The sequence below is a fragment of the Protopterus annectens genome, chromosome 3.part1, assembly GCF_019279795.1.
Source record: "Protopterus annectens isolate FY-2018-M chromosome 3.part1, PAN1.0, whole genome shotgun sequence".
Classification (NCBI taxonomy): Eukaryota; Metazoa; Chordata; order Ceratodontiformes; family Protopteridae; genus Protopterus; species Protopterus annectens.
This window is the reverse complement of record NC_056732.1, coordinates 1,235,749,687-1,235,776,362: the sequence shown is the minus strand read 5'-3', so window position 1 is coordinate 1,235,776,362 and position 26,676 is coordinate 1,235,749,687. Positions and strand designations below refer to the sequence as shown.

Genomic DNA, 26,676 nt, shown 5'->3' with positions numbered 1-26,676 from the left:
ATATATATTTTTTATTATGTGAACAATATTAAGTATTTTTTATCATGTAAATAATACTATCATGTAAATAATATTATGTATTATTAGCATCTTTTGCACATGTTGAACTTTGGCATATGCTGTTGGCTTTGCATATGCTGACGCACAACACGACACAGTATTAATGTTGCCCTTTTAATTAACAAATGTTTGGCAAGTAGTTGGCGCCAAAAAGAATTTAAAAACTCTTTTCTGACATTGGTTCATGGTTCTGAGGAAGTCTGACGGAGGTCAGACGAAAGCGCTTAACCTTGTGACAATTTTATTTGGTATATTCAATTGTTTGTGGTGCGACTTTTTGCCAATAAAAGGTGGTTATTTCATCCTGCTGTCGTTGTCCGAGCCTTGGGATTCTGTTCGTGGGCACCCTTTCTGGATTGTTGAAAGTGGTCTTTCAGCTTGTTTATTACTGTCTGTGGATTACCTGTGTACACACATCAATTACCATGCCATACCTTTCCACTGTACAGGTTCGGGCATGGTGTACGGCTGGTTGGCCCTTAATGTTGCTGTGTGTTACATTGACCTGTGTCTATCTGGCAATTCGCTGGCGTGTCATGTGAGACCTTCTTGCTTCTATAGGGACATGATCCCGTAATTGTGACGTGCTTCCACTGGCCATATATTTCTCTGTCATCTGTCATCTGTGTGTAACCAGTCCTTTCAGGACACTTTCTATTGTTGTTCTTCTTTGGTTACATATATGAGTACTTTGGTATGTTGTGCTATTATTGTGTGTGGAGCATTTCTCCACGGGCCTCTGCTGACACTGGACATATATCCAGCTAGCCTAGCCTGGTCAACAAGTGTGAGCCCACTGAACACTTTTCGTACGGGGGCACCTTCTGACAAGTGGGTCGAGTTACAGATGCATAACCGTCGTCTATCCATACTACTAACGCACACGTTATTCTATCCACATTCTATGTTTGTCTTATCACATAGCGTGTGTTTCTCACTATTTCTAACGGTACTTTACATGGCATTGCCCGATTCCATACTTTCAGGGGCTGACAGTTTTGAGACATGTATGATTGACGTGAAGGGCACGGCCTTAACATTCCCTGCTGTGAGCGGTTCACACACGCACACCTGCACTTGCATTTCCTAACTGTGGGTTACGCGCAGGCGCACATGCATATCCGTATTCTGGTTACATATGTTTACTGGGTCTGTGTGGTTACGTGGCCTGTGTTAGTTGTGACTGTTCCGGTAACATATCTCTGATCCGGTTGACGGACGTGTGCGGAACGCACTTTCACCTTTACACATGTAACAGTCTTTGCGGCATGGACGCATTACGTACACGTGCACATTTATATGTTCTATAGTCGTAATTCAAATGGGACTGCATTCACGTTTGCCAGTTACTGTGACCACTACACGTTAGCTGTTCAGTCTCATTTACATGCATACCCATGGTACTTAGCTAAATTTACATATCCCTCCACCCCACCCCCCGCACTCACGTACGTCACAGGCATCCATTCTCCTGCTGGGAAAGGTGCGGTACTACATGTTAAACATTCCTCATTCCCTCCCGCTCATGGCCCAGGATGCATATGTCGTGACCGCAGGGATATTCAGATCACAGGGGCTTATATCCCCTACGCATACAGGCCTTCGATTGTCAGGGTGTTCCTGTGGTGCTTTGGGTTTGGTCTTGTCCGCCTAGTGTACGGAACTGCCCTGACCATGTACGAATGTCAGACGAGTCACATGGGCACGGTTTGTCCGTGTCTATGATACCATATCCCCCCCCCCCATTATTCCTAACCGTGTGCGCTGATTGGCCGGCGTGCTCGTTGTAGATCTTGTTATAGTAATTGCACACGGTCTGGTCGAACGGACCTATTTCCATTACTAAACCTCGGTATTTATAACCTGTATTGCTATATTACATGGGTTTAACATTGTGTGATGGCTTCCACCGAGCCACGGACATGTCCGTTGCTTAGTTTGGGGCAGTCCCGCTCTGCTACACACATTTAACATGGCGGAACAGGTTGTACAGCTCAGCAACGGGGACATCGGGCTCTCCGTCGCTGTTTAGTATTGAATCGCTATGTTGACATTATTTCACATAGCGTGACAGTGTCGACATTGGTTACGGACATCTCGCGCAGTACGTCCGCACCGCCGCGGGTGCCGTATGTCTGCTTTGGCATGCGGACAGGCATTATGCTGTGCCATTATGTCTGGGAATATATGGTTTCTTTCCATAGATGATATAGCATACTAGCAATGACCCGCGTCTGGGTGTGGGTACTGTAGGTGTGGCCTTAGGTCAGGTGGTGCTCTAGGCAAAAGGACTCCATGGTGCCCCCACCACATCACCCGCTACCCCCATCCTGGTCTACCTACACCAAATAAAGGCTGGAAAGGTGCCCCTAGCAGAGCATCGCCCTAGGCAGCTGCCTACTTGGCCTATGCCTAAGGCCGGCTATGTGTGTGGTCCCTCGGGCGTCGGCCTCGGGAACGCACCACGTCTGTCGTGGGTATGTCTAGCATCACCCACATCCAGGCGTGGTTTATTGCTATGATGTTCCATGTGTACGGACACGTGTGTTTGGACAACATACAATAGCTTCTGCTATTGGCATACAATGCTGTGGGTGGTGCCGGTTACCATACATATGGCTTTCTCAAAAGCCGACTTCACACTTCTAAACACTAGTGTGGTCTCCTTTAAGGCCCCTGAGCCAGTGGTAAACATTACTCAAACCACTGAATCACTTACATATGCCTTCTACCAGCACCTACAGGACTGCATGGATCAGGCAGTCCCTTACACAACTGTGACTCTTTGTACCAAAGCCAAGCATCCAGTCTGGTGTACCCCAGCCATACACAAGCTCTACAACGAAAGGAGGTAGCTACTACAAGACAGAGCAGAATCCTTGTAAGGTATGACACCCTTGCTCATTATATGTGAAGAACTGCAAGCTCTCATGACATCATCCAGGGCAAATCCGACAGATATATCACCAAGGACTCGACAGACAATCATACGGCCTTCTTTAGCTATGTTGGACACCTGGGAGGACACTCCCAGATATGCTCGGACTGGGTTCAGAATGATGTGAAGTTTACTGAACCTACACACATTGCCAACATACTGGCTGACAGGTTCGGTGCAAACATCCCCCCCCCCACATGGAGAGATATCTGTACCAGAGGATTGTGGCCCCCAAAACATCTGTAACGCACAGGTGGGAAATGCTCTCTGCAAGGCAGTAAACACAGCATCCATGGGACCAGATGGTGTCCCAGCTGTGTACTCCACGAACTCAATGAGGAATTAGACCCACAGTTAGGACAGCTGTTTAATCTTAGCCTCACCTCAGGTAACGTACCGAAGTTGTGGCGCAAGGCGACTGTAGTCCAACTTCACAGGGGCGGTGCCTCCACTGACCCTGGTAATTACCGTCCCATTAGCTTGACAAGCCTTATCTGCAAAGCCATGGAGAAGGATCATAATGGAACTCATAGATGAAGACATAGGGGACTTGCATACTTTGCATCCAACCCAGTTTGGCTTGGTCAAAGGCAGATCATGCATTTTAAACTTGGTTGACTTTTTAGGAACAGTCACCGAGGCCATTGATGAGGGTCAGGCAGTCCATATAGCCTACCTCGACCTGGCAAAGGCCTTCAACACAATACCCCCCTCAGGTATCATTGATAAACCCATCGGCTTGGATGTGAACCCGTACATCGCAGGATGGGTTGCAAACTGGCTAGGTGACAGAACCCACACGGTCATAGTTGCTGGCACCATGTCAGACTCACAGCTGGTCACAGGCGGTGTCCCACGGGGCTCAGTCCTGGGTCCACTCTTTTTCAGCATCTACATTTCCAAAGTACAAGCAAACACAGGGGGGTTATGGCTGACAATGTTTGCAGATGACTGCGAACTGGGTGCCATAGTGGGACGCATCTGACACAGATATCCTTCAGAAGGGCCTCACAGATATGGATATCTGGTGCCAGAGACATGGCCTACAGCTAAATGCCGGGAAATGCATAGTCATACCCTTCGGGAAGAACAAGGTTACCCCTAGCTGCCATATAGGTGGCAATCCACTGAGCACAGAGGGAGTTACCAGGGATCTGGGGACCCAGGTTGTCAGTAACCGCTCGTTCGACACACACGTTGCTAACGTAGTTAGGTAGACCTTCTACATTGCCCACCTGATCATGCAGGGATTCACATCTAGATCAGGGGAGGTCATTGTCTCCTTGTACTCATCACTCATTAGACCTATGATTGAGTACAATGCCCCGTTCGGAAGGTATCTGACCCGACACCTGCAGCAGCTGGGAAGGCCCCATAAGTTCATCGTCAAACGGATGCAGGGTCTCAGGAATATGTGTTATGCTGCCCAACTGAAAGGACTCCTGCTCCATTCAGTCACATACCACTTGCTCAGTGGTGACCTGTGCCTGACATACAAGGCCATGTCGACCCATATTTGATGACTATGCTTCACCTAATGTATCTACATCCCTCAGAACCACAGGGACAGGTGACGTGAACCTTGACACGGTCATTAATAGAATGTGCTGGAGGGACAGATTCATCACCCAGACACTCACTATGCTGTGGAGCAACATCCCAGTACATGTGAGGCAGAGCACCTCGCTGGCCTTGTTCGAGGGGGATCTTGACCAATGGATGGGAGATTGCAGATATACCCCAGGGATTACTTCAATATCACTGCTTGAACAGAGGTACAGCAATATTATAGGCATTGTTTTCTTTGAACTGGAGGGGTGGCAAAGGCAACATAACTATGGGCTAGGGTTATAGCTGCCCTTGGGCGGATAGCCTACTATATACCTATGGACCTATGAACCTATGTTCATAGTTTGTCCCATTCACACTTGTCTATCCCCTGTCCTCATTCGTATGTGTATATTTCTGTGGCACATGATTGAACTATGTATTACCTGCAGGTATGCTGTGTACAGTGCACATACGTCACGGTTGATTACAGTGTATCTGTGTACCTACCTCTGTGATACTGAGGACTACCACACATCCTTCACAGCATTACATGCATATGTCCATACTATTATTCGTTGGCCTGTGGGGGGTTGTCAGGGCAACGGTTACATGTGTCCCTGTTTGTGCACGCATCATGGTGGTCTTTGACCAGCCTCTGTTGCTATCGTGGGATGGACGGTGGTGTTGGTGTGTGTTTGGGTTGTGTTTCCACTGCCGGTACATCTGTGGGGGGTGGGGTTGGCACATGTTCCTCTTTGCCGGGAGCCCCATCCTGGACATTTGTGTCATGCGTCAACACTTGTCACGTGCCATATGTCCTGTGATATTCCCACAGTCGTGTATGCCTTCCTGCATTACTACTGCGTGTTACTGGCAGTTTGTATCTGGTACGCATGGCTATTATGTTGGATAGCTTAGCCTATTCCCATGCTATGACATACCCATTCATCCAGGCATATACATGTTATTCCATCCTTTGCGTTGGCCGTGGGTGTTTGGCCATCCGGTAACACTATTCTCAACGTGTGATGTCCCACCTTCACCTTCTGTGCATGTGGCACCCTGTTGGGGCGTCCTGCTTGGTGGGCAGATGTTCCGCCATATGTGTTGTGTTTGACATGTCTGCATAGCTAATCATCAGTATGGTGGCTGAACATACTGCCTTGTCCAGATGTGTACAGTTATGGACACCGTGGCGTGTGAACACCTATGGGGTTTCGACAGGTCTATACCACATGCGGGATGTACACATTCTGCCGACACATTCACATGCAGCCATTTGGATATCAGTACCTGAGGTGGGGTGTTGACATGTGGGGTACATATCTGCCCGCGTGGCACTGCCTAGGACAATACTTCATACTACATTTGAGGTATACCCATTGTGTGTAGTTGTGCAGCTGCGCAAGGCTGCTAGCTGGGTTGGGTGCACGGTCGTACATGGGTGCGGGTTACATGCTATGACGGGGCTGTTGTGTATTACATTTGCATGCATGGGTTCTGCTTCTGGATATTACGCTTCGGCATACACCATCCTATGTGTATGCGATGGGCACGTTGCTGGGTGTAGTACATGTTGCTATGCACATGTTTGTCTGTGTTTAGGGTATCTGGTTTCCTTCTGGTTGTTATATCGACACGGCTGCCCGGCTGTGTACTCTCACTACTGCTGGTGACCATGCCCATGGGGCTACTTGTGTGTAGGTGCGGCACGCTGACATGCTGCGGTACACCTTGTGTGTGCGTGTGTGTGCATGTGTGTGTGTGTGTTGTGTTGTTCACTCACTGGTTGATTTCAAAGAAATATATCCATGCCAGAAGATTGTTTTTAACAGAAAGGTATACGTTCCACTTCCACATCAACTAATAAGTATGTATATGGTAGACAAACTACCTCAAAAGAATTCCATGTATAGTTGCTTTTCCATCTGGGGTATGATCACAGCACTGAGTCTTTTAAGTTGTGTTTTACATTTAATAAAGTACCAGACAAAGGCACCTTAAAGCTCTATGTTTGTACTTCACTGAAAGGTTATACATTTTATAAAAGCAGCTGAAGAAAAATATTCTTCCCTTAAATCTAAGGAATCTTTTAAATATAAAATGGGAGAAAAAAACAGACAACAGGTTTATAAAAATTAAAACCAGAAAAGATTGAAATTGCTCATTCAGCTTCTTCATGGAAGCAATCTGTCTATTGATGTACTTGCCACAACAGGGGCAAACAAAGCAGATCACAAAATTGAACAAACATGGGTTAGCTATGTTGCTTCCAGCCACATTTGGAGTTACACTTCCACCAGTATCAGTACCTTTTGCAGTGCCTAAGAAAATAATTATGCAGGGCCAGGAACGTCATTCTCAACTGGAAGGACTCAGAATGTGTCATAGTGCAAAACTTCTAAAAGATTGCCTGGGCTTCAGCCTACTAAGAAGGGATTGTCAGTACTACCAATGTAGGCATGCTCCAATTCACAGATGGCCTTCCATCAGAATTCAGATCCAAGCAGTTTGCAAAGGAGTACTTCAAAAAATGTCAGAAGGCATTGTCTTTTTAGCAATCTGTTTCGTATCTACACAAGACCAGTGTATTGCTTCTGCAAAAACAGACTCTAAAAAAACTATGCTGGCACAGTTGCTAGTATGACAAGGTAAAAAGAAGTATTTTCTTCTACAAAGTCCTTTGAAGAAAAGGAAGAGTTTTACATAGTTCAGATGGATTCCTTAGAAACCAAATAGATTGTTACCATGACAGTACTATCTCCCATTCCTCAGGATAATCTCTTGGATATATCATATTTAGGGCAATAGTCAAGTAAAATGATAAATTGTTTGATGTGCTATCAGAGTACCTTTCTAAGGTGACATAATCCTGATGATCAGTTACGCCATCATTTTGCAACTTCAGAAATGTTAGAGCTCTAAATCCCAGCATCCTAAAACCCACAATCTTGATTCTGAAGGACAAATAGATTATACAGAGCATCTACTGACAGGCCTGGGCTCTATAATCATGTTTTACAAGCAGATACTGGTACTGTTTATCTTTAAACTGGAAAGCAATTGAAAAAACAGGATCACTTGTCTCTTTACCTTTTCATAACAAGTTCATAACTCTTGATGGGTAAGGCAAGAGAGTTTTAAGACATAATAAGTTATGTATTAGAACTTTTACTTTTTTATATCATATGGGTACCTATTAAAGCTAAAGTTCAATTTTAAAAATGATGCAGGACAATCTGAGTCTGACTTAAGAGGAAAACAGGGATATGCTAAAAAATTTAAATGTAGCATTTAATAAAATAAGTGTGTACATATTAAAATGTGCAGACAGAACGACTGACAATCTCAAGAACATCTGCTTCACGATTAGTCTTAAAAGACACATCAGGTTTCAGAATTAACTATATCCAAAGCATGCCAAGGTTAAAATATTTAGAGACTTCATTATCAAAAGATACTTTGCTTGATAAGTCTGTCAATGGTATACCAGGAGAACTTCAGAAAAAAAGGAAGAGTAGATGTGCTGTCAGGCAATGTTTTCAAACGACTAACCCAGAGAGTGTCAGAATCTTCCTTGCCATCATATAGTTTTTTTTTTACATAAAACAGACCACATAGAAGGTATAAAGGTAAAGCAGGCTATATTTCTATCACCTTTCCTTAACAAAGGACCAGGGCAACAACACAGAAGATCCCAGTGAAAACAGACTGGATGCACACATTACCTAGATGTATCCATATCCTTAGGAGGTAGCATTTTACATTTCATAGCAGGATGGAAAATTACTACCTCAGGAAAAAAATTAGTACTTCAAACAATTTTAGAATGCAATCAATGCAGGTTCAACAGTCCTCTCTCTTTTTATATGCCTCAGACTCAGGTGCAGTTTTTAAGATGAATAGAACAGCTAACTAGAGAAAAATGCACCACAGTGGGTAACAAATCATTATGCTGATAGGGGCTAGTATTCTTTCTGCTTTTATTTCTAGTCCCAAAAACTGAAGACTTAAGACATGGAGTAGGCCTACCAAATCTGAAAGAGTTCATTGTGACAAAAAGTTCAGCAGGGTAACCCTAAACACTGTGCTTCCTTCCACAGAATAGAATTATTTTGCCTAATCATGGAAGATACAGACTTTCATATCATGACAAGACCTTCTCACAGGAAATATATAAGGTTCCAAGTCACATATTTCCATTTCCAGTTTGCCATACCTACCCTGACTACATTAAAAAATAGGTTTGTAGATTCATATCTATTTATTGTGCATGCAGCTCATACGACTACTCAGAATCCTAGCCACTATAATCCCGATATATTTAAAATGTATTTCCTGCCCTGAGCAAAAACAGTCATGCTAAACCTCCAGGGTGAAGTTAAGAATACTCAACCAATTGTCAAAATTAGCTTTAAAATTTGCTAATGTGTTGCTTTTTGATGGGTAGAAATCTATTACATAAGTAGGAAATACTTTGGATTGGAAACCTATTACACTGCAGGTGTGCACTGATGAATAATAATCTTCAGAGTGAGTTTTCATAAACTTTCACAGATAAAGAAGATCAAGCAGGAAAGTGTCTTTCATGGTGCATAGTACTTGGAACAGATTGCAATGAAGAAACAAGAGGGAATAACATGAAGGGCATTTAACCTGTTAGAGTAACGTAGGGAATTTTGTCCAATGTTGTTTTTGGTTAGGAATGTAGAGCAATATGTTTGGGAGAGGTACATGTCAAAGGGCACTTTGTACTTATGATAGATGTGACAATGGATGTATATATGATGAAAAGAGAGGAATTATGATTTATTTTTCTTGTTCCAAAATAATAAGCCTTTGAAAATGAATTGCTGCTCAAACTGATTTCCTGACTATGACTGAAATATTGAAGTCAAAGGACACAGTTGTCATTGAAGGAATCCAGATCTCTAATGACTGTCAGTTTTAAAGGGTTTGTCCTTTGTATAATATGAGATAGAGAAATCTAGCATTCCAAATGAAACCACACTGTTTGGCATTAAACTTGAACCTGTAGTAAGTACACCAGATATTAGCCTGGCCAAGCTATTGTTGGAGTATGTTAAGTATAAACAGAGGAACATCCAATAGAACCTAATTTGCAGTCATCATCCATCTTAGTCTGCCGTACCTCCTAGACTACTTAGCTCAAATGTGCGCGCACCTGTGAAATATGTAAATAACTATTTCCCCCCGTTTAGTAAACTGAATTTTTAAGGTTTAAACTCATGAACTGCTACAACAGCATTTATAGACTTTCATAACACTGTCTCAGACTTTAGGCATACATTTTAATTAAAAAATGCCCAACCTCACCCATTCACACTGACTTTCCTGGTTGATGTAGTAGATTATTTCAAGTAAAAATGCTCATGGCTTAGGAAAATATATCAGAGTTTCAGAGCTTTAGGAGGGAGCTTCACTACTTGCAAGGTCAATAAGGCCTATCTTATTGGCATTTCTATCTTGATGATTCCCCATGAAATGCTTTACACAATGAAGTCTCAGTCAGTGCTAATGATATAATATTTCCTATTTGGTGGCATGGTCCCCTTAACTTAACAAGTGGAATAACACTTGTAACCCTTCTTCCTCAACAATATGTAAAATCAGTCTTCTCAGACTATGCATAAGGCTCTCACATGAAGAACCTCTCAATGTAGAGATACTAATGTCCAAAAAATAAATCTCTTCATATGAACTTGGAAGTGATGAGAATATTTAGAAGTGCACTTCAATAATTTCTAGACAAGTTTCTGCCAGGAGTACTCAAGATTAGCATGGACATGGTAACACTAATGTGGTGTATTGACAGAGAGGCACAGGGTCTTATCAACTCTCAATACGACAATGGGCAACCAAAACACAGCCTGATCCTTAATGTAGCTTCTATGGGAACACAATAAGCTGGTAGATTCCCTCAGGAGACAAACGTTTCCAGCATGTGAATGACAACTGTACACTTCAATTTTTCAACAAACAGTAAGACTCTGTTTTTTATACAAAATAGACATCTTTGCTACATATCTGAACACTCAGGTTTACAGGATGAAAGGATCATGCTTATATTTTAATAATTTGTGTTTCTTCCTACTACTCTGTTATTTCATCTTGCTTTGCTTTTTCCTGCTACTTGCTTGCTGCCTTTTCTCTAAAGTGTTCAACTGCGTCTTTTCTGTTGCATTTATTACTGCTTGTTTATAGCCTGTCTAAATTGTTAAGTGTTATTCTAAGCTCTTAGTTTTGGTTTAAGCACTTGTGCTTTAGGCCCACCCCGTAGCTCACCCTGGCCTTTCTCCCTCAGATTCTGACAAATATGAATGGACAATTTCCTACAGTTTCTCCTGCCAGTCTGGTTGATATGGGCATCCTAAGACAGTGTAGCAACTGCCTCATGTACATGGACAACCATCTACTACTACCACCTAGGAACACAATCTGTGAGAGATGCAATTATATTAGGAACCTAGAGTCCAAGCTCTCTCTCCCTCAAGCCAGTATATCAGACATTGAAAAGGTTGCCAACACAATCACTAAACCTCATACACCAGCCACAACTACATATGTGGAGGTCCTCCACATAAACATACCCAAACAAAGGAGACCTCCAAGGCAAAAACACACGCGATCTCCACAGCCCTCCACAACACATACCATGCATAGTCCACACACCTGTGCCTCACAACCACTAAGGATTCACCATAAACCAAACATATTAGTCATAGGAGACTTCACTGTGAGACACACGTATGTGCCACTCACTGGGCTGGATAAGGAGAAAGTCACGGTTAGTTGTCTGTTATGTGCCAGAATCCACCAGATCACACACGCACTCAAGCCTGTCAACAATAGGTACTGTTATGACTCTGTCATAGTCCATGTTGGCGTGAATGACTTGAGATGTACCCCTCTGGACTATATGAAGAGAGACATGATTGAGCTCACTGATTATGTGTCCCAGGCAGGTATGTCCCTAACCTTAAGCAGCATTCTGCCATCACCCAGAATGATACCCCAATACAAACAGAAAATGACTGATTTTAACAAATGGCATAGTTTCTGGTGTCATTCCAGGAGGATCCAGTATGTGACAGCCTGGGAGGATATGATCGACAGACCAAAATGCTTTGCCAGAGATGGCCTACATCTGTCTCACCTGGGCTTCAGGCTTCTGGCAAGGGCTCTTGCCTCCCCTATAGTACCTTTTTTAGGAAAAGTGATGAGGTTACCAACATAGAAATTTCAACAAAACACAAATTAAAGGTCATGCTGCTAAATGCTAGGAGTCTAAACATGAAACTGCACTCAATGCAAGCATTCCTAACCCTGGAGAATGCTGACATCTGTGCAGTCATGGAGACCTGGTTCAAGGTTGCGGAGAGCACCCCAGCCTTACCTGGTTACTCATCCTATCATACATTCAGACCCCAAATTGTGGGCAGTAAAGCCAAAGGAGGTGGAGTTTCAATATACATTAAAGACATACACACCTCCAGGCTGGTCAAACAGTATGATGCACAATAGACACTCCAGGTGCAGTTAACCATTGTCAAGACCCCTATTCAAATCATAGCTAGCTACCAGCCCCCAAATCTGACTCAAGATGCCCAAGCTGCCTATTTGAACCTGTTCGAATCTATCAAGATTCAACCCTTTACCCTGATCCTGGGTAACTTTAACTTCCCAAACATAGACTGGAAGAACTACTCATGCCAGAACACAGATTCCCAGAGATTCCTTTATTTTGTCAATGCAAATGCCTTGTAACAGCTTGCATAACTAGGAACCAAACACAAAACCAGATAAAAATGAAACAGTCCAAGTGTACACAGCAGGTCCACACCAAAATAAAATTCTTCCTTTTATTCACAAGTAGATTAAACGCTTTCATCAGCTTATAGCTAAAGACTTCATCAGAATCTACTCAAGCAAACAGAAAGGTAATTTAAGCAGTTACAAAACACACCACCTGACCAATTATTCAATTGTTACTTAAAAAGACATACTTTGAAAATTTAAACACAGTGCAATCCTTCAATGAACCCCCCCCCCTTTTTTTTATATAAAAATGTTCACAGTTAAATCTAAACCAAATAAGACCTAAGCTTTAAAACACAACTTATGCTACAATAATCATTTTAACCCTGGGCAAATGTGTGCTTGTAACTTAATTTGCCACAGTAATTCTTTTAACTCCAGGATATCTTTCCACGGCCTACCCTGAGGGTTTGGGCATACCTGCTCTATTGCAAAACATAAAAAAATTGTGATCAGAAAACTGTTTTGCCAGAGCATTAGTTTTCTGTGTTGTCTAATATCCAAGGAGTGTTCATACATGCGATCCCTAAAGCGTCTTTGTGTTTTTCCCACATAACATTTGGGGCACACACTACACTGAGCCACATAAACAATGCCTTTAGTGTTACAATTACAATGAAAATTGGGTCTAATCATTTGGTGGTTAACCATTAAACTATCGCCTTGCAAAATGTGTGGGCATTGTGGACAAGAGCCACATTTATAAGTGCCATGTTTCCTAAAGCTCAGTGGTAGGAAAATGATGTTGCCAGTCTCAAGAAAATTCTTAATAGACTTACCCTTTCTAAATACAAACTTGGGTTCTGTCCCAACATGTTCCAGAATCCCATCAAAATATTTAAAAATGTTCCAATTCTTTTTCAAAATGTTTGAAATGTCCAAATAGTCATTAGAAAAGGTGGTAACAAAAGCCTTATGAAAACTGGACTTATGTTCAGTCCCTTCATTGCTCCCCAGGCCAAAACTGTCACTATTTTCTCTTAAAACGGGTCTGTAAAACATATTCTCCCTGTTAGTATGTACCGCAGAAAAAATCTGTTGTACCATTAGGCTGGGGTAACCACGTGCCATAAGCATGTTAATTAATTTTTCACTTTCCTGTTGAAAAACATTGTCCTCAGAAACCATGCGGGCCAATCTAACAAATTGCCCCTTTACCAATCCCTTCTTTTGATGGTACAGGTGGCAACTGGTAAAGTGAAGCAAACTGTTAGAGTAGGTTGGTTTCCTGAAAATGTTACTTGTGTATCTTTTATTAACATAATCCTTTTTTAACTCAACATCTAAATAGTGGATGGTGTCAGATTGCCAGTTGAAGTGAATTTAAAGAATACTGTTTAATTACAGTACTCTATAAAGTTATTGATCTCATGGACAGGCCCATTCCATGCAGTGAAAATGTCATCCAAAAAGTGACAATACATTTTCCAGTATTGCTTGTAACCTGAATCATTAAGATACCGTCTTTCCCACTCCAACATAACAATGTTCTAAAAAATGGGAATGGCAGAACAGATTTTTGTCCCAGAGACTCCCTCATCTATGGAATAGATTCCCTCTCCACATCAAGCAGAGTACCTCTTTACCCCTTTTTAAGTGCAACCTGGATAACTGGATGGGAAGCAGAAAATATACCCCTGGGATTCCACTCATGTCCCTGCCGGACAGGAGCATTGGGTGCTGATTTGGCTAAACATGGGCTAAACTCTTGGCTAGGCTTATAAGGGCATCCGGGCCAATAGGCTAGTAACCTCCTATTTTCCTTATGATCCTATGACAACAGGAAGTAACTAGGCTAATGGCCTAATGGCCTAGGGCCTTAACAAGGCTAGCCAAGTTCTACCCTTATTTTCACGATCAGCACCTATTGCCCTTGTCCAAGAGGGACACACGTGGAACCCTCGGGGTGAATTTACAGTTACCCATCAAATCGACTAGATTGCATTTGAAGAGGATCAATGATGTGCTCTATTTGACATGAAGTGGAAGTCTGTTTCAAAGGTGTGGTAACCTCTAGGAGACAAATCTGTCCCTCCAGCAGGTTCTATTAATGTCACATACCGGGTTAAGTTCTTTAGAGTGAGTAACCCGTGTACCATTTGACTTGCAGATATGCAGCATTTCTAATAAAGCAGGGTCAAAGATTGCATTATATGCAAGGCAGAGATCACCTCTGAGTAGTCTGTATGAAACAGAATAAAGTGATAGTGATTTCAGATGATCCACATAGGACAGATGCTGAAGACCTTAAATTTTCCTTGTGAGGAACCTTTGTGATCTCTCCAGTTGCTGCAGGTGCTTGGAAAGGTACACACCAAAAGAGGCATTGTACTCAATTATTGGCCTGATGAGGGAAGAGTGCAGGGAGGTTATAACTTCTTTTTTCTGGAGGCAATGCCTTTTCTTATGAGATGAACAATACAGAATGCCCTTTTTGCCACTGTAAAGACATGGTGATCATAGGTAAGGTTGATGTCAACCTGTGTGCACAGGTCTCTCACCACTAAATGCATGCTTAGGGTGTTTTCTAGAGTTTTTTGTCTAATTCAAGTTCAGGACACTTGGAGACTAGACACACTTTCCTGCCATGGACCAATGAGCTGATGTATGTCTTCCTTCCAATTCTGCTAATTTAAAGAGCATATCTCCTTGTGTGCTTAGTCCAGCTGAGTATATGCTTCATAAATAGCTGCTCTAAAATACATAAAAACTGTTGCTGTCTTGCTTTTCCTTTGATTACCATTAATGCACCTCAATGCACCTTATTCCTTGTCCTACCTATATCAATAACTCCTGCCCCTTTTTGGCATGCTTTTCTGAATATTGCATACAGGTGGGCCTTACCCCTGCCCCTTATTGGCATGCTTTTCTGAATATTGCATACAGGTGTCCTTCAACTCATGGTACTGAAACTTGTTGGAACATTTTGTTTATCATGTGACAATTGTACAATGAACTATAGCATGCATTGGTGCTTTTCCTGCGTGGTATTTCTGAAGGGTTTGTGACAAAGACATGAAGACTTTTCATAAATACACACAACTGTCATCACAGCATTACAGATTGACAACCCCAGGAAAATGATGTTTTATGCACCATACCCTGCTGCTAAATTATGTAATAAGCTCTGAATTTTCCATACAACAAAGTAAAGAGAAATACTCAAGTTTTGGCAAGTCTCAAATGTTTTCCTTTCTCTGCTGTATGAGAAAAACAGACAGGGAAATGACAGTTTTGAAACTGTATTTGAAAATATGTAATTTAAGCAGTGTTTTGCTATGGAAGACTACATGTATCTTATTTCTGAAAATAATCATGGTAATTAAAGGAATTAAGAACGTACTGAACAGGAGAACATATTCAAGCCTTACCAAACTTAAACAATCAGAATCCTCATCAACATCAACTTTCTTTTTTCCCTAGTTTACAGGTCAGTATGTCACATCTACTCATCACCTCACTTAATACAAAGATGTAAGTCACGTTTGTCATAGTCTTTGAATATTAATAACACCAGCATGGAAGTTAGCCGAGATGTTTAAAACATTCATGTGATAAATATTCATTCTGTGACCTTGAGCAGGTAAACTAACCTCTGAGTTTTCCATTTCACTATTCTGGAAAATGCTTTTAGCAGCTGGAAGCCAGCAGGGGAAATGTTGTATTGAGTTCTGTGTTGGAAATAAACTATAACACAAATTCTTCAAACAAACGATTACCGAGTCACATGAAGTTATTAGGCATTGATTTGCATGTGATTTAATATTTTCTGGAAATGTAAATTCTGCAACAAAAGTTTCTTTCAGTGTATTCAAAAATATATTTGCTAAAATGTATTAAGGCTAATTGGCCCTAATTAACTAATCAAGATTCCATTCTGTATTCCAGTTCTGTTAACAATAGCTGGGGCCTATTCAGGGTGACACCACACTGCTCTTTACATATAGTTAGCTCACAAATTCCTGCACTCAAATGGTTCATTTTCTGAATACCAGATTCCCCAAAGCCTGGAAATGACTGGAAACACACTTGGGCACTTAACCTTGAGTAGTCTGTTAATATTTAAAAGTCAGTCAATCGCTTCTACACACCAGTGCTAAGACATTCTTCTAGGCCATGCCTTTACATATAATCTGTTTTCTGATCCAGTTAAATATCCTTTATGAGCATATGATGATGCTTGAATACTGAGTATTCAAGTATAGGAAAAATATTTTATTTTAATAAGTAGTAATTATTAAACTGTTAACCAAATATCTGGAGAAGTAAAGCAAAGACATAGTTAATATTTTAATATTTCTTAATTTTGAAGTTGACATGTTTAAGTTTACTCTGCAGCAGGTCTATACATAACCCTACCCTGTGAAGTAAAAGTGTTTTTTAGACTGTAACCTAATCGTTTTCTGTTGGGCTCTGAACTGCTGTTTTGATCCACGTCAGACAGCTGGGAAATCTGCAGGACAAGCAACTTAGCAGCTATTTGAAGACACTTCACCTTCTGCTGCTAGACAGTCTAATAGACTGCTCAAAGTAATAACTTCTTAGGACATTTATGAAGAAAGAGCACAACTGAAAAACTTTTTTGAAGACTGGTATAACTTACGGATACTTAGCTTTCATTACGCTATGTAATTGGAACTATGTGTGTAGTAGTTAAGGAGCAATGCTGTTATGGGTCACTACTGATGTATGGAAGCTAATAAAAAAGTATAGGGTTGCTTATGCAAGTAAACAAAATATTTGAATATGCCTCACACTCGGACCAGGAAACCTAATTCTGTTCCGGATGCAAACTGGGACTCAGGATTAAAAGAAATGAATGAAACCTGGAAAGGAACTATAGCTTGCCTAGGAGTGGCCATCTTTTTTGTTATGACTATTGGAATAATTTATTGGCAAGTGATGGATCAACCAAACAAGAACTGGGTAATTAAAGGAAGCCTAAGTGGGCTTATCTGGGAGAGAAGTACACACTCCCTTATTATCCAGACTCTAACAGAAGATAAAACGTTTGTGGAGATTAATGTTGGCAATTTTCCTAATATGGAGGTGCCCTTTGTAAAAAATTTATGCTTTTTAAACAAAACAGACTTTTGCTATACATGGGATGTTACTACTGATCTCAAAATCTCCTTCGAACCCAATTATTCTGCAGGTACAGAATGTTACAGTATAAACTGGACACCACTGCACTGCCAAGTCAAACTTAAGGTATTGTGATATTTTGTAAGCAGTGTAGAAAATGATTTGAGATTTGGAATGTTTGCTGATAACCCAGCTGTTTCTGGATGAGCCAGTTGCTAATATTCTGCAATATCTATTAAAATATATTTTCAAGAGGAAGAAAATCTGTGCTACTGAGATTGATTTCAGCTGTATATGAGAAATGAATAACAGAACTAAGTTACAGGTTAAAATGTTTATATTTTGTCACTGTTACCTAAAATAGGTGATCAGTCTCTCTGAAATAGTACAATATATATCTAGTATATGATTTTCTTAGTAATGGTGAAAGATTGTTCTGTTTGTGCCCTATAGGCTTTATACAGTCTTTTGAATTAATCAGTGGAAATGTATTTTACAAAGGGACTTATCTGTAGGTATCAAAGATGACTAGATTATGGAAAAAATAGCATACGAGGAAATATGTTCGTGGGAATCAAGAAAAAAGAATTATAGATAAAAACCTGAGTCACTGGTATAATAAAATTAGGTCCATTTAGTCTGAGAATAGAAAGTTTAAAGGGAAATATTACAGATTTTAAATTATGTTTGATAGGTGATCCATACTATTTATTGTGAAAAGTATCCACTAGCAAGATTGCTAACATGTTTTACTGGTCACTACTTATCTGTTTATTATGTAGCTGGTTGCCATTGTTAATAGGGTATGCCCACACTGGCCACTGGCTCCTTTTATGGTAACCTTCATATGCTGAGTGTAATATGATATTATTAGTTTCACACTTTTGCATACTACCTGTGGAAGGTGCCAAGCAGGTGGATATAATGTGTGTTTTCACTTGGGGAAATGTATGTTCAGACTGCACTTATTTAACTTTTATGTGCTACTGCTATCTTCCACACATCTGTCCATTACTGGCTTATGTGTTTACCACTGTCCAGCAGCAGATGTTCTCTTTTCCCTTTGATACCACATTCAGATTTTTTTAACATATGCACCTTTTGGACTGATCGTCTGCTGAATAATATGCATGTCTGAGATGGCGTACTAGAGAATTAGACAAATGTGAGCTTTAGCAAGCCCACAAAACTGATGCTGTCAGATTTACTGACAGAGTATTAATCCTGTAGCTGATCGCTTGACATCTTTTGTAACTTGTGTTTTGTTATATAGTTACAGGTTAGATGATGGTTTTAGTGACATTCACATGCGCTAGTTTTATGCTGACTTCAGATATAGCTTAATAGCTGATGAATATTTTTACTTACATTTATTTTTTTTTTAATCTTTAAAGAGAACTGGTCCAAAAGCAGAACAGCAATATAAGACTATAAATTTATAAAACTGTAAAACTAAAAGTAGTTTACAATGTACAATATCTTCTCTGGATATTCAGGTAAAAGATTTAGATACAAGAAAAATATATAGGTACATTTTCATGATTTCTGTGATGTTTTACCCAATGATCAAATGGAGCATTAGTGTAGAGAAATGAAAAGAACTAAATTATCTATTCAGTAGAGAAGTCTGTAATGCAAAACAGAACATACAGGCAAAAATCATAGCTCTATACAGCTGATGTAGGCTGGTAGCTTTAAAATAAGAGCACACTGGTATATACATTTACAGTTAATATAGAAAGTATATATGCTATGCTTTGGTGCAACAGAAATAAGTAGATTTAGAAAAGAAATAGATGTGGAAAGAGTACAGAATAGAGAGAACTGAAATGGATAATTTTTATACTAAGTAGAAATGAATTATAGTGGTATAATAATATTAAATGGTATAACACGTCAAGAGAAAAAGGGCAGTAATAAAATCATTTCATGTGTAACACATTTTCAAAGGTGACAGACCTCCCAAATGACCACAGCTTATACTGAGAATTATTTGCAAAATACTTCTTTTTTTGAGCAGTTATGAATATGTTCAGATGATGTTAAAATTAATGATGTGAGATAAAAGGAGCAAAATCCAGAGTTTTGTATCCAGAAGTAAAAATGCAAAGATGTAGGAAAAATAACCTTTTTTAGAGAGTTGCTGCCATTGCATAAACAATGTGTCAACCCTGACATTCAAAAGATCAATGAGGTTAAAAACCTAAGAATTAAAATCTGTTTTACTTGACAGATGCAACATATTTGCACACAAAGGAATGCAGATAATTAAACCTGGAGACTTTCTTGAATGCCTACCTCTCAACCTCTTAGAGCAAAAAATCTGGACAAAGCCATAAATAATGGGGGGGACAAAGGACCAAAAGTATGGACACTTTTTAAATATTGCTCTTACAAACTTAGGAAGTTGATAGAATAACAGGTTTTACATTATCTCATATTTCTGCAAGGGTATGAAGTCTGAAACTCAGATGTCTGTCATTACTTTCTGACTTCAACCCTGAATGATTTCCCAATGATTTGACAGAAAACCATAATTTTATGAGAAACAGACCAAAAATATGGGAAAAATCTGTACATTCTGTGAACATTTGTACAGTGGAAAAGTATGCTTAAAAGGAATCTTGAAAAGAACACATAGATTTCAGGTCTTGACAGTGAAATGACAATTATCTTAAATGTTTTGCAAGTCAAAGAGAATATGACATAGTTTGTAAGTGAAGAAACTATATACATATATAGCACACTCATCTCTCATCTGTAACATGTTTTTATTTCAATCCATAAAAATTGTCTCACTACCCCACACTAGCAGCTTCCTAACTCTAACTTTCTCCACCCCAATTACTAACTTTTTATTGACAATAAAACATTTTTAATCAGCAATCACAGATTTTGGTACCAGATTTCTAATAAAATCAGAATTCTTCCATCTCTGGCTACAGTTGGCAGGGAACTAAAATATTAAATGTATAGATCCAGAAATGCAAAAGCATCAGCAACATTGTCTGCAAATTGTTTGAGTTGCTGGATAATAATTTAATTAACAATGTTTTGTGTTCTTCCTAATATAATTTATAATAATAATAATAATAATAATAATATGCATGGTCTTATTTGTCTCTGCTTCTTCTGATAGCTGTGTTGCAACTTATTTAGTGTCAAAAAACTTCGCCTTTTTGAACATTTGAAGATTTTTTGTTTGTTTTGGAGCTGTATGTTAGTTTACATTGTATTCTGCACTTTACTCACAGGTTCTGGCTGGAAAATATCCACCTACCCAGTTAACAAAATCTGGGGGAAAACGAAGAAAAAAGTTATTTCTAGCAGACTGTAACTGCGTGTACAATACTCAAATAAAACAAGCCAAAATGAATGTTTTTGATTTAATTGTTTGTTTGTGTTTTTCAGCTTTTCCCGGTTAGGGGTCGCCACAGCGAACTCCGGTCCGCTAATGATTGGCAGTAGATTTTTACGTGCCGAGTTGCCTGCCCTGATGCACAACCTTTGAGGTATGCCCATTCACGCATGTCTCCACACAGAAGACGCTTTAGCTGAGAATCGAACAGGACAGCGTCTTACTGTGAGGCTACAACGCTACCGCAGTACCACCACCGCAGTAATGTTTTTGATTTAATAATTAAACAAATACAGTCAGTGTTTCATACAAGTTACTGAGGCCCATCTATAGTATTGTGTGTACATGTTAACTCATACCATTTTGTTAAAGGATTGGGGAGGGTGAGAGATACCGGTAGATATCTGCATGTAAGCAGCTGATTAGTAAAGAAACATTCAGCCTCCCTCACAGAGATAAGCTGGCTGTAAAGTTAAGGCCCTGCCAAAAGCCCCTAAGCCATAAAAAACAAGTCTCCTTTCTCCCATGGGGATTCAGTATTTTTGTACTTACCTTGTGCCACCTACCTATGTGAATAAACTGAATAACTGATTTCATAATCTTAACAAGTCAGTGCTGACTGAGGAGTGTAACTATATACCTGGGAATATGGAAAGGTTTTAGTAGCAGAGCACTTTGAGGGTAATCTGCCAGGAAGGGAGATGAGCAATTGCTGAGTGTTAGTTGGCAATAGCATAGTTCTGGAAATGTGATCTTACAAGCCTAAGAAGCAATACAATTTATCCAAAAGATGCAGTCTTAGTGGGATATTTTGAACTGCACATCCTAAAAGAATCATACACCAAAACGAAGGATGCAAACTTACTTTCCTGTGGATCATCATTCCTGGTGGGATGGGTGGGATTGCAACCACCTGGACAGTGGTCCAGTGACCAATATGAATAGAAAAGGAGAGATAACACTGTCCTGGCCGGTACTTCTAAATGGGAAGAGAAAGAATATCTGTGTATCTCTGAGTGCCACAGAGTGTAGGGATTATGCAATTCTAACGTTCACATGGTGAACTCGTGGGGAAGTTCTGCACCTTTAACACTTTCCAGAAATAATCATAGTGCATAGAAGCAAAGGCTCTTTCAAAGTTTATGAACAAAGTCATAGCAAATGGACTCACCAGACTGTGAGCTTTGAAGTAATGTTATTAAAACTTGAGGTGAACTGGACTTGCTATGACCCTGATGAAACTGGCTTTAAGAACCTTAATTAGTATACAAAGCACTGGCTGCAGCCTGGAAACAACAATGTTTGCATAAACATTTGCTTCAATATTAATAAGACAGACAGGTCTGTAATTAATAACTTGCCTGAGATCCACATCTGGCTTTGAAAGTGCAATGGTAAAAACATTTTGAGGCAGTAAGGAAGATCAAAAGAGAAATAAATCAAGCAAAATAAGCTGATGAGTGCAAGGCAATATGTGGCTGTAACAATTTGTTCACTCAGTTCAGTCCCTCTGACCCTGGTACATTAGTCTTGGTGATCTGCTTAGTGTTTGGAAGACCTCATGTTGAGAAATTGACTTAGCCAGCATGGCTTTCTCATTTGGACTGAATTTATCTTTTGGTTGTGGTGCTAAGAAGAGACAGTAGTTGAAAGCTATCTTCAACTCAGGGAGTTGCTGGGAAAGAGTAGAATTTAGAGTAAAGATTTTTGAGGGTTGTGTTTATCTCTGCTAGCTCAATCAGAGCTGATTTACAGTGTTGAATCTTAGTAATGGCCCTTTGGTTACTATGCTGCTTTAAGCTATAACCAAAGAATTTATCAAGTTTGCTGTCCAAAGCCAAAGCCTGGGTAACAGGGCATTCAGGGTGGAGATTTTCATGATATCTTAAATTAAGCCAAATTGTATGTTCTTTGACTGCTGAAGGACAATTTAAGATGGATTTTACACATTCCAAATGTTTAGTTTGTATACCGTTTTGTAGTGCCTCCTGTTTAGCAACCAAAGGTGAAAACACCTTTGTCTTTGCTGCCCTAAAGAAAGCCCAAATTTAAAACTGTAAGCTGTCTTCCAAGGAAATAGGGTGGTGTTGCCAAATGGGTCAAGAGGGAGAGTTACCAACCACTTTTGCTATGAAATTACATGTTCTAAATACTAAGGGTCCATCCTCCACTGCCGTTTGCAACACTTCTGGGCTGGAAAGTCATGTTACATGGAACTATTTTGTGATCTGCTAGTAAGAAGCACGTGTTTGCAGACCAACCACCAAACTCAAATAAACTACTGGAAAGAAGCCAGAAACCTGACCTGCCGAGTGATCCATCAGGCTGTGTACAGAAAAGTGAAACCTGGCTCACCTGGATGGATAATGCTTCAAAATATTCCCCAACAAGATTTATGGCCTTATGGCACAAGGTATGCCTCTCTACTGAGTGTGAGGATCTGTGTACAGCTGAGTCAATTACTACACCTAAACTGCCAGGCACATTTCTGTGATAAATTCTCTCTCAATGCTTAAAAAAGGCAGAAGAAAGGGTGAGTGACTCATAGTGTGCTCCATAAGCAACCTTTATAATTATATCTTATCAATGTTTTTAAATATGCTATTCCCATCTGCCTTCCTTAGTTATTACATTTAAACTTAATGACCCAATGCAGTCTGTTGTGAAAAGGTTAGGTAACATGCTTAGACGAGGTTGTTGAAATGTATACATTTGACCCCACACATTTTCCAAACAAGCATCTAATATGCTTTTTGCCTCCTGAATAAGGGCCCACAGATATCTTATTTGCCTTCAGATAACCTAAGCAGGTTGTGTTGAAAAGATCTGTCTAGGTTTGACTTTTCCAGGTACATTATGACTCATTGTCTCTGCTTTTTGGACTGTTGGAATGCAAAGGTGTTAATATCCTCAAGGATTAGGAGTGGTTGTACACTTTCTGGAAAGTACAACTGATTTAAATCTTTCCCTTAAGGTACATTTTAAGGTGGAACCATTTGCTGAAATGCTGACAGGTTGGTTGGAGAGAGTTCTGGCAGCTAGGTTTGCAAGAAGGAACTGTCTTTTTCTGGAGTCTGTGTCTCCACGCAGAAGACGCTCTAGCTGAGAATCGAACCGGACAGCATCTTACTGTGAGGCAATGCAGTAAGTTTATATATTCATTTGTTAAATAGTTGAATGTCTCATCTCATGAACCTTTTTCAACTACATCTTGTGTGTAAGACAGAATATGGTACACAGCAAATTGTCCAAAGTGTGTCAGCTTGGTGGAAAGATATTTTCCTGCCAGCTCCAGCTGTGAGGGCTTGATCCTGTCCTTTGCTAAATGTCTATATTAAGTTTTGCATCTTCTCCCTGCTCAAGGCACATAGGTTTCCTCTCACCATCCCTAATCATGCTAGTTAATTAGCTATGCAATGCAGTATTTATCAAGCTTGTGGTCTAGACCATGTCTGAAACAGGTCTCAGATGCTTATAAAGCCCCTTTACCAGATTACCAAGTTATAAATAATGTAATAAATAAAGCACATGAAGTGGCATAAAGCTGCATACTCAGGGCAAAATACAACACCATAATACTGATATATAGCAGACAACTGGAGAGCAGCTGAAGTAACATTCAGTAACTTACCAGGAAGTCTATAACATGATTAAGCCTGGATATTGATTATAATATGTATGGGTGCCTGCCCTAGGAGATATATATATATATACACACACACACACACACACACACACACACACACACACACACACACACACACACACACACACACACACACATATATATATATATATAGGGCAGTGCCTTCTGTGTGGAGTCTGCATGTCCTCCCTGTGATTGGGTGGGCATTTGAAAGACATGCGTAAATGGGTGTGCCTTCGTTGAAGGCTGAACGTCGAGTTGGCACCTCGGTGTTCATAAAAATCTACTGCCAATCATTAGTGGACCGGAGTTCCGCTGTGCTGCCGACCCCTAACTGGCAAAAGCCGAAAGACAACAATATATATATATATATATATATATATATATATATATATATATATATATATATTTACACATACATACATATATATATATATATATATATATATATATAACATTTATTTGGCATATTATCAAAATTTTGAATGCCATTATGCGAACTTTGATTGTTGAAAGTCAGTTTATCAAAGTTTCATAACATGTTTTCGAAAATGTTGAACTTGCAATAGCGAATGCTAATGTGCATTTGCTGTTGTGAGATCGATATATTGATTGGAGATTGCACTATGGTGGGGATCAGGAACTTTGCACTTTTCCTCACTGTAGTGCGATCTCAGAGTTGTAATATATATGTAGCAGGATGTGTGGGGGGTGCAGGGGGGCTTGGCCCCCTGCAAAACGTGTTGAATGTCACCGGATGTTAAGGTAAGTTAAATAAAATGTCAACAATTTGATTTTGAATTGTTGACTTTTTTCCTTTTGTTATTTTGATCGGTCACTATTGTTAATTTTGATAATGTTTTTTGAGGAAGTAATTACTCGCAAAAAAGATTTTAAAATTTTGATAGCATACCAATTTATTTATTTATTTATCCTTTGTTAATCAGGTTAAGACTGGTACGAAAGTCCAGTTGAAGTTGCACAGCAAAGCAAGGAGCAGGAAACAGTGTCAACTCTGACATTGCCGACTAATGGGTCAAAGTGTTCCCATATGAAGGAACAGCAAATGAAGCAAGGTGCATCTGAAGATGATATCTCACATGACTTGGAACTTTCTGTAGATTACTCACAGGAAGCAGAGAGCAAAGAAGATACTCTTAATCCAGAAGAAAATTATTTAAGGTAGAACTATAGTGACAGATATATTAAGACAGATGAAAGAAATAGATTACAGAAAGTAGTTAAGACCCAAAATGTAAGAAGATTGGTAAAGCAGATGAACACAATACAGAATAAAAATGACACTCGACTGGACTGGCCAACACTATAACTCTGAACAAACACCAAAAACAGCCCCAGTCACCGATATATGCACTGACCACGAAAATTCATACACTTTCCTTTTATTTAAATATTAAAATCTCATCAAATACTGGTTAAGCGCTTTCATCTACTAATGGTAGATTTCATCAGAACCATTACTAACAGCCATTATTCCCTTTTTATATGGCTCTAAACCAATCAAAAACTTAAAACGTGTACCCTATGCAAACTAATTAAAATTTAAAGTGCTCAGTGCATGATTCCACAACGTCTACCTATCTCAATTTTCTTTTTTTACCACAAATAAAACGTATATATTTGGAATGTTCATCAACATAATTAATATAAAAACTCAATATTAGATATATACTAATGAAACAAACAGTTCACATAAAATATGAAAATGTGTCTAAAAATATTAAAAATATTAAAAAATCTTAATTGCCTAATGTTTGTGATGCTATATATATATTCCCCAATTATGAACTCAACTAACAATACTTTTACCATAGCTGTCTGAATATTCCTCATATTTGATCTTCACCTATACTTCTCTAATACTGACTTAATGGATATGGTGTCATTAAGTCCTGGATATTCAGATGCATTAAGCTTAATTTGCCATCTTGTTTCCTTCTCTCTCAATAATAATTTTGTATTCCTACCCCTGGGATTAGGTTTAATAGATTCCAATATGCCAAAATCAAAGGAACTACAGATACTATTACCAGTGAGATGTCTCCATAAGGCGTTATTTGTATCCTGCCTTTTTATCCTATAGTAATGCTCATATATTCTATTCCTCAGACATCTAACAGTCATCCCTACATAATAACATGGACATTTTGTACACTTTGCCAGGTAAACCACATGGGA

At 39.7% G+C, this 26,676-nt stretch overlaps 1 protein-coding gene across 1 annotated transcript in view; it reads left to right on the top strand.

The window, feature by feature from the left end:
* The first annotated feature begins 16,910 nt into the window (after positions 1-16,910).
* Positions 16,911-26,676, top strand: part of LOC122798394 (SITS-binding protein-like) — a 449,240-nt gene continuing 439,474 nt past the window's right edge. The window contains exon 1 of the mRNA XM_044067300.1: positions 16,911-17,599. Coding sequence (XP_043923235.1) covers positions 17,135-17,599 — 465 coding nt within the window. The 5' untranslated portion in view covers positions 16,911-17,134. The remainder of the gene's footprint in view (positions 17,600-26,676) is intronic.